General features: G+C 35.4%; 1 protein-coding gene across 2 annotated transcripts; it reads left to right on the top strand.

The window, feature by feature from the left end:
• The first annotated feature begins 2,404 nt into the window (after positions 1-2,404).
• LOC113120774 (sialomucin core protein 24-like) lies at positions 2,405-10,956 on the top strand. 2 transcript variants are annotated; one of them, XM_026290809.1, is made up of 6 exons: positions 2,405-2,593; positions 4,320-4,394; positions 8,868-8,945; positions 9,064-9,132; positions 9,367-9,423; positions 9,503-10,956. In XM_026290809.1, the coding sequence occupies exons 1-6, from the start codon at positions 2,518-2,520 to the stop codon at positions 9,679-9,681; spliced, it is 534 nt and encodes a 177-aa protein (XP_026146594.1). In that variant the 5' UTR covers positions 2,405-2,517; the 3' UTR covers positions 9,682-10,956. The 2 variants fall into 2 exon arrangements, with proteins under 2 accessions (XP_026146594.1, XP_026146593.1); XM_026290808.1 differs by having other exon boundaries at positions 2,406-2,593; positions 9,061-9,132.
• The last annotated feature ends 2,517 nt before the right edge of the window (positions 10,957-13,473 follow it).

Raw genomic sequence — 13,473 nt, 5'->3', positions numbered from 1 at the left:
ATATATAAATCAAAAATCAAAAACATATTAATGAACATAAAACAATGTACAAAGGGAATGGGTATTTTTAAGACCACTTGGCCAGGCTTTTAAGCTTGGACAACATGTGAGACCATTTTAAACCAGTTTAAACCAGCAAAACGTCTTAGGTTGTAAATATACTATATTGGAAATATGGGTGTGAAAGATCACCATTTTTATTATTATTATTATTATTATTATTATTTTTAAGTAGGTAGAAAATTTGCATGGCCTAAAAGTACATTCTTCTTTTATTGACAAATATATGAAAACAAATTTGAAGATTGAAATGAATGAAGCACTTGGTACTCAGACAAAGGCTTCATGGTGCAGGCAACAAATAATTAACTTCATTTTGTGAAAAGACTTTATGGTAAGACATGAAAAATATGCATTAGGATATTGCAACACATTAAAACAAATACATCACATTTAGCATATTTAACATTAGCAATAGCCTACATATTTTGATATGAATCTCATGTGAAGCAACATGGCAGGATGGATATTATCTATAGGCTACTCTTTATACACTGACACAGCAGCACTCTATTTAGAAAGATTAGTCTAGTAAATGCAGTATGAGAGTGAATTGGATGTGAAAGTATACAGCGACATCTGCTGACAGAACGACTAAAAAATTATACTGTTTTCCAGTTAGCTGAGAATCTGTAAAGGTATAGAAACTATGATACAAATGAATTGGACTACTGGTAATCTAGGCCTATAAAAACAAAAAGGCTGTTCAATATTTATTGCAGTGGTGCACTCTATAGAGTGATTAAGGTTGATTGTGCAAAACAATCAAATAAGGAAGTGTGAAATGTAGACCCATATTACGTCTTGCTAAATGTTATTTTTCAGTGTATTTTCATCTTAATCCAAGATGATAACACTTTCAAGATAAACATTACATTTATTTTTTGTTTTTTATTATATAATTATTTTTCAGTTTAGCCCGCTCTACATATTTTAACACAAAAACGAAGTGCAGAGTATTTTTGTCCAGTTTATATATATATATATATATATATATATATATATATATATATATATATATATATATATACACATACAATATATACATATTGCTATGTTATTAGGTGCAAATAAATATTAGCAGTTTTTATTTTTATTAAATTATCTGGACAATAAGGTGTAACTAGGTTTCACATCAATTTAATGGACTCGTCCACTTGGGGGCAGCATAACAAGAGTTCATGATCCAAGATCTGATCTGATAATTCTATAAACAAAATGTATAGCCTACTGTTTTGTTTGTATCTACTGTACTAACACTACTTTTGACAAATATTAATCATTACACGTATGGGATTTTACAGCAGTTGTTGCTTGCTGATGAAATGTCAATGCAAAGTAAAATACTTAAAAAAGAGAGACCATTTTAATTGTTTCAGCGCACTGATTTGTGAGCGCTTGAATACAATTTATTATAAAACTACAAACAATACAAGGAATTATTTTGGAATAATCTCTTCAATATGTTAAGAGGCGTTTGTCTGCTGCCTTTTTAAAACTAAAGTCAGGTAAAGTTGTGTGTAAAGCTCGCTTTTGTCTCAAAACCAGTGAGTGTTTCACCCTACATGGCGCTGCAAAATAAACCCTGTGCATGTCCTATAAATTAACTCACCAGCATTTTGTTGGGAGGACTGGTAAAAGTACTTTACAGGTGTAAAGCCCAATAAATTAGAATATCGTGGAAAAGTTCATTCATTTATGCATTTATCATTTATTATTTATGGGTTTTTCAGCTTATCTGCATTGTTTGGTCTCTTGTTTCTCATTTTTCCTCTTGACCATACCCCATAAATTCTCTGTGGGGTTCAGGTCTGTTGAGTTTGCTGTCCAGTCAAGCAAACCAACACCATGGTCATTTAACCAACTTTTGGTCATTTTGGCAGTGTGGGCAGGTGCCAAATCCTGCTGGAAAATGAAATCAGCATCTTCAAAAATCTGGCCAGCAGAAGGAAGCATGAAGTGCTCCAAAATTTATTGGGAAACGGGTGCAGTGACTTTGGTTTTCAAAAAAACAAAATGGACCAACACCAGCCAATGACATTGCAGCCCAAATCATCACAGACTGTGGAAACGTAACACTGGACTTCAAGCAACTTCCACCCTTCCTCCAGACTCTAGGACCTTGGTCTCCAAATTAAACTCAAAACTTGCTCTCATCTGAAGAGAGGACTTTGGAACACTGGGCAACAGTCCAGTTCTTCTTCTCCTTAGCCCATGTAAGACACCTCTGACACTGTCTGTGGTTCAGGAGTGGCTTGATGAAGATTTATGTTTGTGAGCCGCCAAGCGCCCCTGCAGGAAAGTAGTTTTGTCCCAGGATTTTGTACATTTGTCATCCTTGTCACGTGACGCAGGAAGCCGGAAGCGCAGCAACATCCACAGCAGCACTAGAGTGAAACTGCAGACAGCTCGACCTGAACCCCCGTACCAAGACTGAGAATAAACCAACCAGACATCATGTTTTGGAGGCTTTTCTTCGTGACAATATTACTAGCCCTCTTCGGATCGTTGACAAGCCAGGGATTTACGCAGGGTGAGTGGATTTCAATTCTGTAAATGTAACAGTGAAACAGCGAGTCCCGTTGACACAACACACTCGCCGTCTTCTATCACGCCATCATCGGCTACACTTTAACTGTGATTTTAATTAGGAGTGGTTGCGATTCCGGTTCCATAACGGATTATTTTTGTACTTCTGAGGAATAAATGTTTGGTAACGATTCAGTTCTTCTTGCATCAACTGACCTCGGTAACGTTAGTCTGTTTCCAAATGACGAGGTCATTTTACATTTCAAAAGAACGGATACAACTATTATAAAATAAATTAGTTTGGCAAATTCTCATGTAAGTTAGAGAGACCCTTTTAATGAATCGACTCATAAGAATCATTTGGACCCTGCAGATTTTAATCCACTAAAATGAACCGGTTCCAAAGAGTCGTTTATTTAGGAATCGATCTTTGGTCGCTGTGCATGTTTTCGATTCAACAAAAAGACCTGATTCGTAAGAGTCGTTTGGCCTTAAATTGAAATTCCCTGGGTGTTCTGTGTGATTCTCGCTATAGATTCAGTTGTGATGTAGTTACAAGAATCCACGGTGTTCCTTCCATATCAGCGAAGGAATGATCGAGAACTAAAACCTTCTTTGCTGGTGTTTTTGAATGAATCATTCGAAAGAACCGGTTGTTGATTCCAACCTTAGTTTTAATATTGTTAAACGCGGGTGTTGCACTTTGGCCTGGTTACGATTTTTTTTCGATTTACCATCTGTGTTTTAGGTATTGCCCAATACTGAATTCTTAAAACCTGTCTGAAATGATCTCTTGTCGTGTGTCTCACAAAATGATCGCTGGTTTGCCGCTGTTGCGTAATACAATTCATCAGGGTTTCTATTTTGTTGTCTTGTGGCTTTGCTTCCATTGAGATTAAGTGCGTTATGAAGATCTATATTTATCCAGAGAATCACATGTTGGGCTGTAAAATGAACCAGAGAACACACACACACACACACACACTCTCCCTCCCTCTCTGTTGGGGCAAAGGCACTAGACTAGGCACTTGGGCTTTATCCTAAAGTCTACTGGGCTACCTTCATAAGCAAACATTTTGGGCCCAACATGAAAATCAAATTAATTTATTTTTCTATTTAATGCATGTTATTAATCTTAATGTGAGCAGTTTCGACCTTGTAATGTTTAATCAAAGTGTCATTACTGGACCTTTGGTGAAAATGGCAGGCTTCTCTGAGATGTATACAAGGCTTTCTTTTGTGATTTGTTATACTCACAATGTGGGAGGGAAAAAATCTTCCATATCTTCCATCTCGCAGCAGCTTTAAGCCAGTCACAGTGTTTTTAAATGACCTTGGTTTGTGTGTGATTTGCCAGAGACTGCAGATCATGTTCATTTGGTCACAAGACTCATTGGTCCTCTTTCCAGTTTTTTTTTTTTTTTTTGTTACTCCTCATCTACAGAATTTAAGAATAAATGTCAATTCACTAGCAGAAAAGATTTTAGGTTGGCATAAAGTGAGTATGGTTCAGCTATAGACTTGGCGAGTGTTTTATAAATATTTTGTGGTTACTCAGTGTGCCTTGATGTTAGGATTAAAGGCAAAATCTAGGTAAACAACACTAAAAAACCTTTATGCAAATGCCAATGTGTGTGTTACTTGAATATGATGTGATGCTTTATGGTAATCTCAGTGATCACTTTTTAGGCATGCAAGATATACTATTTAATGGGTGGTTTCTTTTGCAGATGAAGACTGTGGTTCATTGAAATCCTGTGAAGCATGTGGAAATGTGACTCACTGCCAGTGGATGCAGTGTCCAGGTCAGTCCCTCCTCCATGTCAAATACAAAGCTCATATAACAACAATCAACTGGCCGCCAAAGCATATATATATATATATATATATATATATATATATATATATATATATATATATATACATATTTGAACCTTGCTTAAGAACATTTTCTGTTAAGCTTTTTCTCTGTTTTTCCAAGCCAACATTTTGATCTCTTTGGTATGATGCACACACGCTATACCTGACTTATTAGTCACAGTGACTAGTTTTAGCATAGTACTTGTTTCATTAATGGTAAATGGATTTGGCCTTTCCAGCAGCATGTGATTTTATTTTTTATTTTATTTTTTGTTTTTTGAATATATAGCTTTGTTTTTGCTTCAGTGGTGTTGATATCCAGTTGTATTTCCCCATTAGATAAAAAGAAAATGAAAAGCATAGCCTTCAGTTTTCTTGTTCTCAGATTATAATTATGGAATCTGATGATTAGCATGGGTCTGCAGATTGTTGATTCAAAACACAGTTCCTGTAACTGTCTAAAGCATTCCTAATGTGGTGTACAGATAAAAGAAGAGATTGTAAGCCAGGGTTTATGTGTTTGGCGGTTCATTCAGTGTTTAATGCTGGCTTTGGTCAGTGTGAGCCTGAAGTAACTGCCCTTTTATCCCTGGAGTCCTTCTCCATGCCTCTTTGCTAATGGATGACGTGAAATGAATCAGGGAGAGTAAACATACTAATGAAACACACACATTGTTGCTATGGTGCTCGAGGCTCTTCAGAAAAAAAACGAATAAAAAAAAAACATGAGAGTAAGCAAGCAGAAAGTAAGTAGCCATTTCATGTATGAAAGAAGTGGGAAATTCAAATTACAGCAGGAATGAATGAATAATCATGAAATATCTTTCATATGTTGTTTTAAATAAAAATGTGCTTTATTTAGTTTTAAGACATAGGTGATCTTAAACTTTTTTCCATTTTGAGTCTAGGTGCATAAAAAAAATCAGATGTAAGGTTTTCACTTTGGCCCAGCATAAAGTCATTGCAGTGAAATCAGGCAGCAAATATGAAAAAAAAAATAAGAAAAAAAAAAGAATAATGTTTACCGGTTCCCCATGTGAAGCAAAATATCTTTACAGGGCTGCGAATAAACATAAGTTTTAACAGAACATAATAATCTGTTCTTGCTCTGTATTGAAGGTGGGACTCCTACAATTTCTGTTGGTACTGAGAATCAAACCCACAACCTTCAGGTTACAAATCAGGCTGCAACTGCCCTCCGCCATTTTGTTGAGAATAACTGGGTGGCGAGGTTTCAAGCTTAGTGCCGATAACTTTGATGCAGCCTTATCAGAGCAGTGTTATCAGATTCAGAACATTCTGCAGGTGGTTGAGGCAGACCGGAAGCTGAAGCATAATCTAAGAAAGAGCACTGCAAACAACAGTGCTTGATATATGTACACTAGGGTACATGGCAGCTGTTGCCTAATGGTTAGAGTTTGACTTGTGACCCAAAGGTTGTGGGTTCAGTTCTCAGTACCGGCACCACAGCAAAACTGCTTGTCAGTATACAGTTTAATTAATGTGTATGAAATTAGATATAGGGCCCAAAAAAAGCCTAGGTGTATAAATTGGCAAAGCACGAGTCATAGTTTTGTATCACTGAAGCATTAAAACATTTCTGTTTTAGTGGGTAGAATGTAATTAGCATGTTAGCTTGTTTTATTTTTATTTAATGACTTTATATTTCTAATGAAATCTGTCCTCTGGTTAGTAGTGAAGCAGATCATTTATATTAAACTGTCTACCACAATAGTTCTAAACCACTTCCTTTGCACTTTCACAGGCTTTGTTCTCTATCTTAAATTAAACATCAGCTGTCATTCTCCACATTCAGAGAGTCTATATTGTTTCTCTAAGTATGAGAGCTTGACATTAAGTAGAAGTGGTCTGACGGGCCCGAGCAGGTGTAGGGTGTCTGTAACTGCACCTCCCCCAATAACAAAGCCAGTAGCCTTAGCATTGTGCTATCAGCTCCCCAGAGATGACACGATCGGTTTACACTGATTCAGTGAAACAACTTACTGGAAATATCTGGGTCTTTCCTGCTGTAGTGCAGACTGGTATAATCACGTTAACATGTTTCAGAGTGTTTAGATTATTAGAAATAGGTTTGCAAGTAGTTTTGAGTTTCTTATTGTGTCTAGGTACAAAATATAGGGTAAATGCTGGTCATTTGTTTTTAGGACAGGGTTTTTGGTTTCTACAAAGCTATCATGGCCTGTTTTAAACAATGTTCAGGCTAAATCAACATGTTGTGACATGAGCTGTAAATGCACTCATGTGAATTATTGACATATGGCTCGTTGTGGGTGTAAGAGGAAGGTGAGACGACCTAGAAGGTGCAGTGTTTGCGCAACAAATATTTAACCGTTTCACTACATCAGTTGCATTTGATATTAGATTTACAATTAGACCTGTTTGCTAACCTTATGTGATGTAATCAGAAATTGATAGCATGCAGTATGTAAACTTCTAACTAAAATCTCAAACATACAAATTTGTGCCACACAGATTCAGACATATATATATATATATATATGTATGTATATGTGTGTATATATATATATATATATGTATGTATATGTGTGTATATATATATATGTATATGTATATATATGTATATATGTATACTGTGTATGTATATCTTTGTATATGTTTATATGTATGTGTGTGTGTGTATATATATATAACACATATATATATATATATATATATATATATATATATATATATATATATATATATATATATATATATATATATATATATATATATATATATATATATATATATATATATATATATATAACATATATCTGTGCATTAAGGTTTTGTGGTCTAATCTGTGAAAACCAGTAAAAGCAGGCTGGTTGACGTCATATTCATTCATCTGATTGCTCCAGAGTGCTTGTCCAGTCCTTTTAAAGTAATGAACACGTATGCATTTCCCTTCAATCATTACTTGACACTGGGTAACTGAATTTTTTTTGCTGTCTATACAAACTGAGGGCTAAGAAGCAGTGTTGAACGCAGTGGGCATTTTTGCAACTGAAGCACTTATTCAGAAAGCAAGGAATTGAAAACATCTTGGTGTTGTCATAGTACGGAATTTCAACATGACAGTTGTACCTTTCACAAAAACATGTGACATTTCTTTCTCAGAGTTGGCTGTTTTGAAGCCATAAAGAATGCAATGTACTTCCATACACGGATGTGTAGTTTTGCCCACCTGTTAAAATGTTTTCTTTGGGCTCCATTTACTTTTGACATAAAATACTCCAAGCCTGTCACGGTTCACGACACTCGTATTCAAAGAGAAGGCTGAGTCACAAAACAACACAAGTTGTAGCAACAGCCAAATATCTTCTATGAAGGCCTAGACTACATTATTTCCCAAACATTGAGAACATAGTTATTTGTTTTATGAGAATGTATTTAATATTATAGATATTTTCATTTTTAACAATCATAACGATTAACAAATTCCATAGATACTGAGATTTATTTATTTTATGTGATTTGATGTTGTACATTCTGTATTTTTCCTTTAATTATAAAGTGTCTATTTTTTGTAAAGTGTTTCTAAATAATTTAAAGCACAGATTAATTGGTGTATATGTTTTCTGTGTGACAAGAATTTAAGCGCATATTTCATATGTACGCACAGTTAGTGAATTAGACTGATGTGACTCGAGGCTTTCTGAAAAGACAACAGTGTCGGTAAAATGGACTACGAAACAATGCGTAAAAATTGAATTATTGTTATCAGTAGGAATTTCTGTGCTGAGCTGTCTGTCGTATTTGCACACAAAGCTATTCATGTGTGACGGGAGGATACTCTAACTGGAAACCAGCTAAGAGTGCGAAGTTTCTGGAAAATCTTCCTAGTTTCCTCCTCTTTCTCTTTATCTCTTTCTTATGTCAATATGACATACTGTCAGTTTATCCACTTATTTCTGTGTCATAATCTTTTTATGAGTCCAGGAAATGTTTGTGATTTTTATTCTTTATCTGATGGTATGTAAGGTTGATTGATTATTTGATACGATCACCCAGTTCTTTCTTTTTTTATAATCTGTTTTATTGTTTTAATTTTATAAATGTTTTGCCTTTTTTTGCTTTTTTAAAACTACTTTGCATTTTGTTTTATTTATATAGACCAGCAAACCAATAACTCAGTATGGTATGTTTTTTTCTTTTCATGTTCTACTGGTTATTAATATTGATTAACTTTTTTGAGATATTATTTTCTTCCAGCTCTGGATTACAGCAAGGATTATTTGAACAAGAAATAGTATAGAATAGAGTAGCAAGTTTTTTTTTTTTTTGCTTTTCAAATGCACAGTGACTTTTGGTCTTGTGTTGTTGATGTTTTTTTCTCTCTCTCTCTCTCTTTAGATTGATGTATTAATAGTTTTTTTTTCACTATGTTTCAGATGAATCAAAGTTTTTATGTTTTAATGGCAGTGCTGAGAACCAAACGCAAACCAGCTGCTTCAGTGTGAACTGCACAAGTACGTTAAGATCATTTTTACACTCATCATCTGCAAAAAATAAAGTTGCAAATGTGACATGGCCAGTTGTATGTTGGGATGATGTGGGTTTAATATGTGCATTTTCTCTGAACAGCAGACCCGAGCCCAAGCCCGAGCCCGAGCCCGACCCCGTCAGTGAGCCCCACCACAAATGCTACCACCAATGGTACGGCCATCCAGATTAATCTCTTTTGCATTCATACACACCTCAGAACGGATAACTACTTAATTTAAAGCCCATTGCAATTGCAAAGGCCAACACTAATATTTTAATAAGCATAAATATAAATAAAGCCTTAAAATATAAAAATGCAGCTACATGCATTCGTAACAAAGAGCAGGCTATACAATGTGATTTGTCTTAATTGCTGAGGTAGAAAAATTATTTTTTTCTGTTTAGCTTCCACAACAGGCCCGACCACAGCAGTTGTTCCGACTGGAAACAGCACCGTCACAAGTAAGTACAGCTCTCTCTTACAGAATGAAACGCTTCCTTTATGCTTTTAAGTTTCACTGAAAACTTGGCCTTTCCACAGATGTCACGTCCATGTCTTCTACTGCTGCTCCTACTCCATCACCTTCTCCATCTAAATCATCCACATTTGATGCCGCCAGTTTCATCGGTGGAATTGTGTTAGTCCTTGGCCTTCAAGCGGTCATCTTTTTCCTTTACAAGTTCTGCAGATCCAAGGATCGCAACTACCACACCCTGTAACACGCTGTCCCCTGGAGGCAACACAAAACCCACACTCCGACCCAAAAAAGAGAGACAGACACATTGTACAATACTCTCGTAATTCCCCATGTTTAACCTAACATTTGACATTTAATTCCTGTGACTTGAGCTTTGTTTTGTTAATGTTAAAGCGCTCACAAATACTCGAGTTCATTAACACAAATACACCCAACACAGAGTAAATATGCATTGTGGGGTATGCGAAATGTGTCCTGCTTTCAAGTACAACCACAGCTGTCCGTAAATGTTTAATTATATGACAACACAGCTATTTGTCTCTTCAATATCATTGTGGTTCCCTTGAAAGGCAATCATGCCTGTGACAATACTTCCCAACTTCCAGTGTTCATTTCAGGTAACTTTACTAGAACAGTATTTTATATAGTTGCCATGACTGATGGTTCTCAATATTCCACCAAGTCCTTACTCATCATCATCATAATAATCATCATCATCAAGATGTTCAGAAATAATATATATATAGTTCTAGACTCGATTTTCCCCATTCATTTCAATTGTTTTTATGCCTATTCGTATTAATTGCGCCAACCAAGAAAGCCAAAATGTTGCAATAAATTACATTCCTCAGCTTAGTCCCTCACTGTTAACCATCTACAGGTAGAGAACATCAGTTCTTTAAAACTAGTTAAATCTGGCATCTCGCTCCCTTTTCTCCCTCAAATGTGTCAGTGGAGTGTGGGGTAATATCAGAGATGCATTATATACCCATAGTTAGCATCCTGTCATTCTGGCAGACTTGCCAGCATTTCGGCCATCTTAAGTTATACTTTTGGGAGTTTATGTGGATTTGAAACAATAGAAGCTCAGCCAATCCAATTCCACTAACACCCAAAATGAGTCTTCATTAGAATTAGTCGATTCTGCCGGACATGCGAATAGAACGGGGCACTATGAGAGTGGAGGATCCATGATCCCTTTCAGAATGATTGACAGTCAAAGTGCCTTTAGTTGGAGTTAGTGGCTTGCTGCCTTAAAAGTGAGCCTTAAGAGTGTGAATGTGTTTGTGTTGGGCCTCGGTCGAGTCCAGGCTCTGTGTAAGTGTGTGCGCCTGTTTGTCCGTGGGTTTCTAGACACGCATGCGTGCTTGTGTCGATGATGTAGATCTAGTGTCTGCCAGCTGGACTGATCGCTATATATTACAGAGTAGATAATTAAAAGTTAATTCATTTGTTGGATAATATGTCATGGTTCCTAAAAGCTTCTCTCAGTTTTGGAGGTTTATTTTTTGCTAGCGCAGAAACATCGGTTCGGATTCTAGCACTCCCTTTCAAAAACAGATTGATATTTGTACATAATCAGAACTCTTTGACCATAAACTGAATCTCTGTATTGTTATAGTTATATATATATATATATATATATATATATATATATATATATATATATATATATATATATATATATATATAAAAGGCACTAAAATGTCTTAAACTGAGGTGTTAATACTTCAGGGTGATTAAAACATGGTTGGACGTAGATCCTGATATTTTTTTGAAGAAACTTTGTCTTAAATACCCTAAAGAGAATTGAAATATTCCCTAGAATAGTGCATTTAGGATATATATAGCTTATTCTATCATTTTGTTTTTCTGTTGCTTTAATTATCTGAAGATTTTGAATAGAGCTGCTTCAGTCTCATAATTTAATGCTTGGGTTTGATTTTTTGAAATATAGTAACTGAGTTTAGGTAGATTTGATTCAAATGCAGAATGTCAATTACATTATGCCTAATTCCTGCCTGCGGAGCGTATTTCGTTTTGTACTCTGTTCATAAAATCATTTGTCTGGGTAGTGTGTTGCCTGTATATTTTTTCCCCCTTCATTCCTGTGTTATGAAATTTGAAATGTAATAATCTTAATTAGTTTGAAGCTAATAACTTCCTCTGCGAGTCAGAATGTCATTGGCTTGGGAAGCGATTTGCGTTATTTGGATTGCAAATTTTGTAATGGCAGAAATGAATTGTTTTGTTTGGTGTGTGCTTTCATTTTCAGCATGCTTTGTTGACATCCCAATATCAAAGTGTTTAATTCCCAGCATGTTTCTTAGAAGATGACTGTTAAGGCCTCACTTTCTTTGTTGAACCGCTCTAATTGCTTGTCCATTGTCATATCACAGTGCTTAAATGCCAACGGTGTCCATGTTAGCATGAGTCACTGAAAAGCTGCTATAATGCTTCACAAGCTTCATCGTGCTCATAGTGTAGCCAGATCCTATTGTTTGCCAAATTAAAAACACTTGTTTACATAAGTTCAGACTGCACGGTGTTTCAGTAGTGTATTCTTTTTCAATAATTAACACAATTCCACAACAATCCCAGTATTGTGTGTTTAGCATCAGGCTACATCCTAAGATCCCACTTAGTTGCAAATGGATTTTAGCTGTGCATGCAAAGTGCTGTAAAGGACATGCTACATTTTCGGGTGAACTGTTTTATCTGTTTTAATTCCATATTCAGAGCTCTGTGAAGGATGCTTGAGAAGGTAAATGGCTCAAAATCCCCTCACACTCAAGAGAATTCAACCTAACGTCAAGTAGTCTATGCCCTTGATTTCTTATGTGTGCATGCGTGCATCAGGTTTCCACAGAAACGGTTATAACAATGCCATATTCTGTCATCGCTCTGAGCTAGTGTTTCATTCCTTGCTGCACCTCTTGAAGATAAAGTGCCTTAATTATTTAAGATTATATAAAGATTACTATTGTCATGAAGACTTGCACTCAAAGGGACTTGAATGTTTTAGAGAAGCTTTGGTTTATTGAAGTGAGTGGATAATGAGAGGTACATGGAGTATAGCATCTTGCTTGTGCCACCATTTTGTTATCTAATTGCTAAAATTGAACTGAATTAATGTTTTGCTTGTTTTTTTTTAAATGACTGTAATTACCTTTGGCCTGTTGTCAAGTAGTGCATTTTTTTATTGCTTCACATAAACATGCACATGCCCCACATACACTCTTGTCAATTAGAAGACGCGTACTGTTGCGTCTGTGTCCAGAAAGTCTGCCTTAATTGTTTTATGCTCTAGTATAACGTTGCTTTTTTTTTCTTTAGAAATCTTTTTGTTCTTGTGTTTTCTCTCGTTTCGGATCTGCATTTGCAATTAGGTTGGAAATGTAATTAATTAAAGTTTGAGTATTGTAAAACAGTTGTGCGTGTTGTTTTATGTTGTCTTTTTCTTTAAAAAAAAAAAAACCTTTGTGACTGACACTTTTATGGTATCATGTATAGTTTCATCAACCATCAAGGTTCATTCCCACCACAAGAGTTAAATTAATAGTTAATTGTGACTTTATATCTCCAGATCCACCATTGAAGTGGCATTTTTCACAATTGTTAGTTTAAATATCGTCTGAAGTGGACATGAGCTTCCATAGGCTACAGAATTTACAGAATCCACAGTTTACAGAATATAAGAATTGTTTTTTTTTTCCAATGTAAAGGTTTTTAGTGATGTTTTTGGCGTTATGTGTTACACACACTGCCAAAACACATTTCAGTTCAAACAACTTGTAAAACTGCATGTAGCATCCAATGACCCCTTTAAAAGCTGCTAGAGGTGATAAATTGTCCAGTATATAATTGTATTTCGTTATTTTACACACAAAACATTAACTCTCTCTATATATATATATATACACCCTAGGAATATGGAGGTGGAGAAACTCTTATTATTGAGAATAAAAAGCCTTGAAATAACGAAAGTTTACATAAATCCAGTGAGAATTCTCATTAAAATATCTTTTAAGCC

Source organism: Carassius auratus, chromosome 20 (assembly GCF_003368295.1).
Source record: "Carassius auratus strain Wakin chromosome 20, ASM336829v1, whole genome shotgun sequence".
Classification (NCBI taxonomy): domain Eukaryota; kingdom Metazoa; phylum Chordata; class Actinopteri; order Cypriniformes; family Cyprinidae; genus Carassius; species Carassius auratus.
This window is presented reverse-complemented; position numbering and strand designations above follow the sequence as displayed.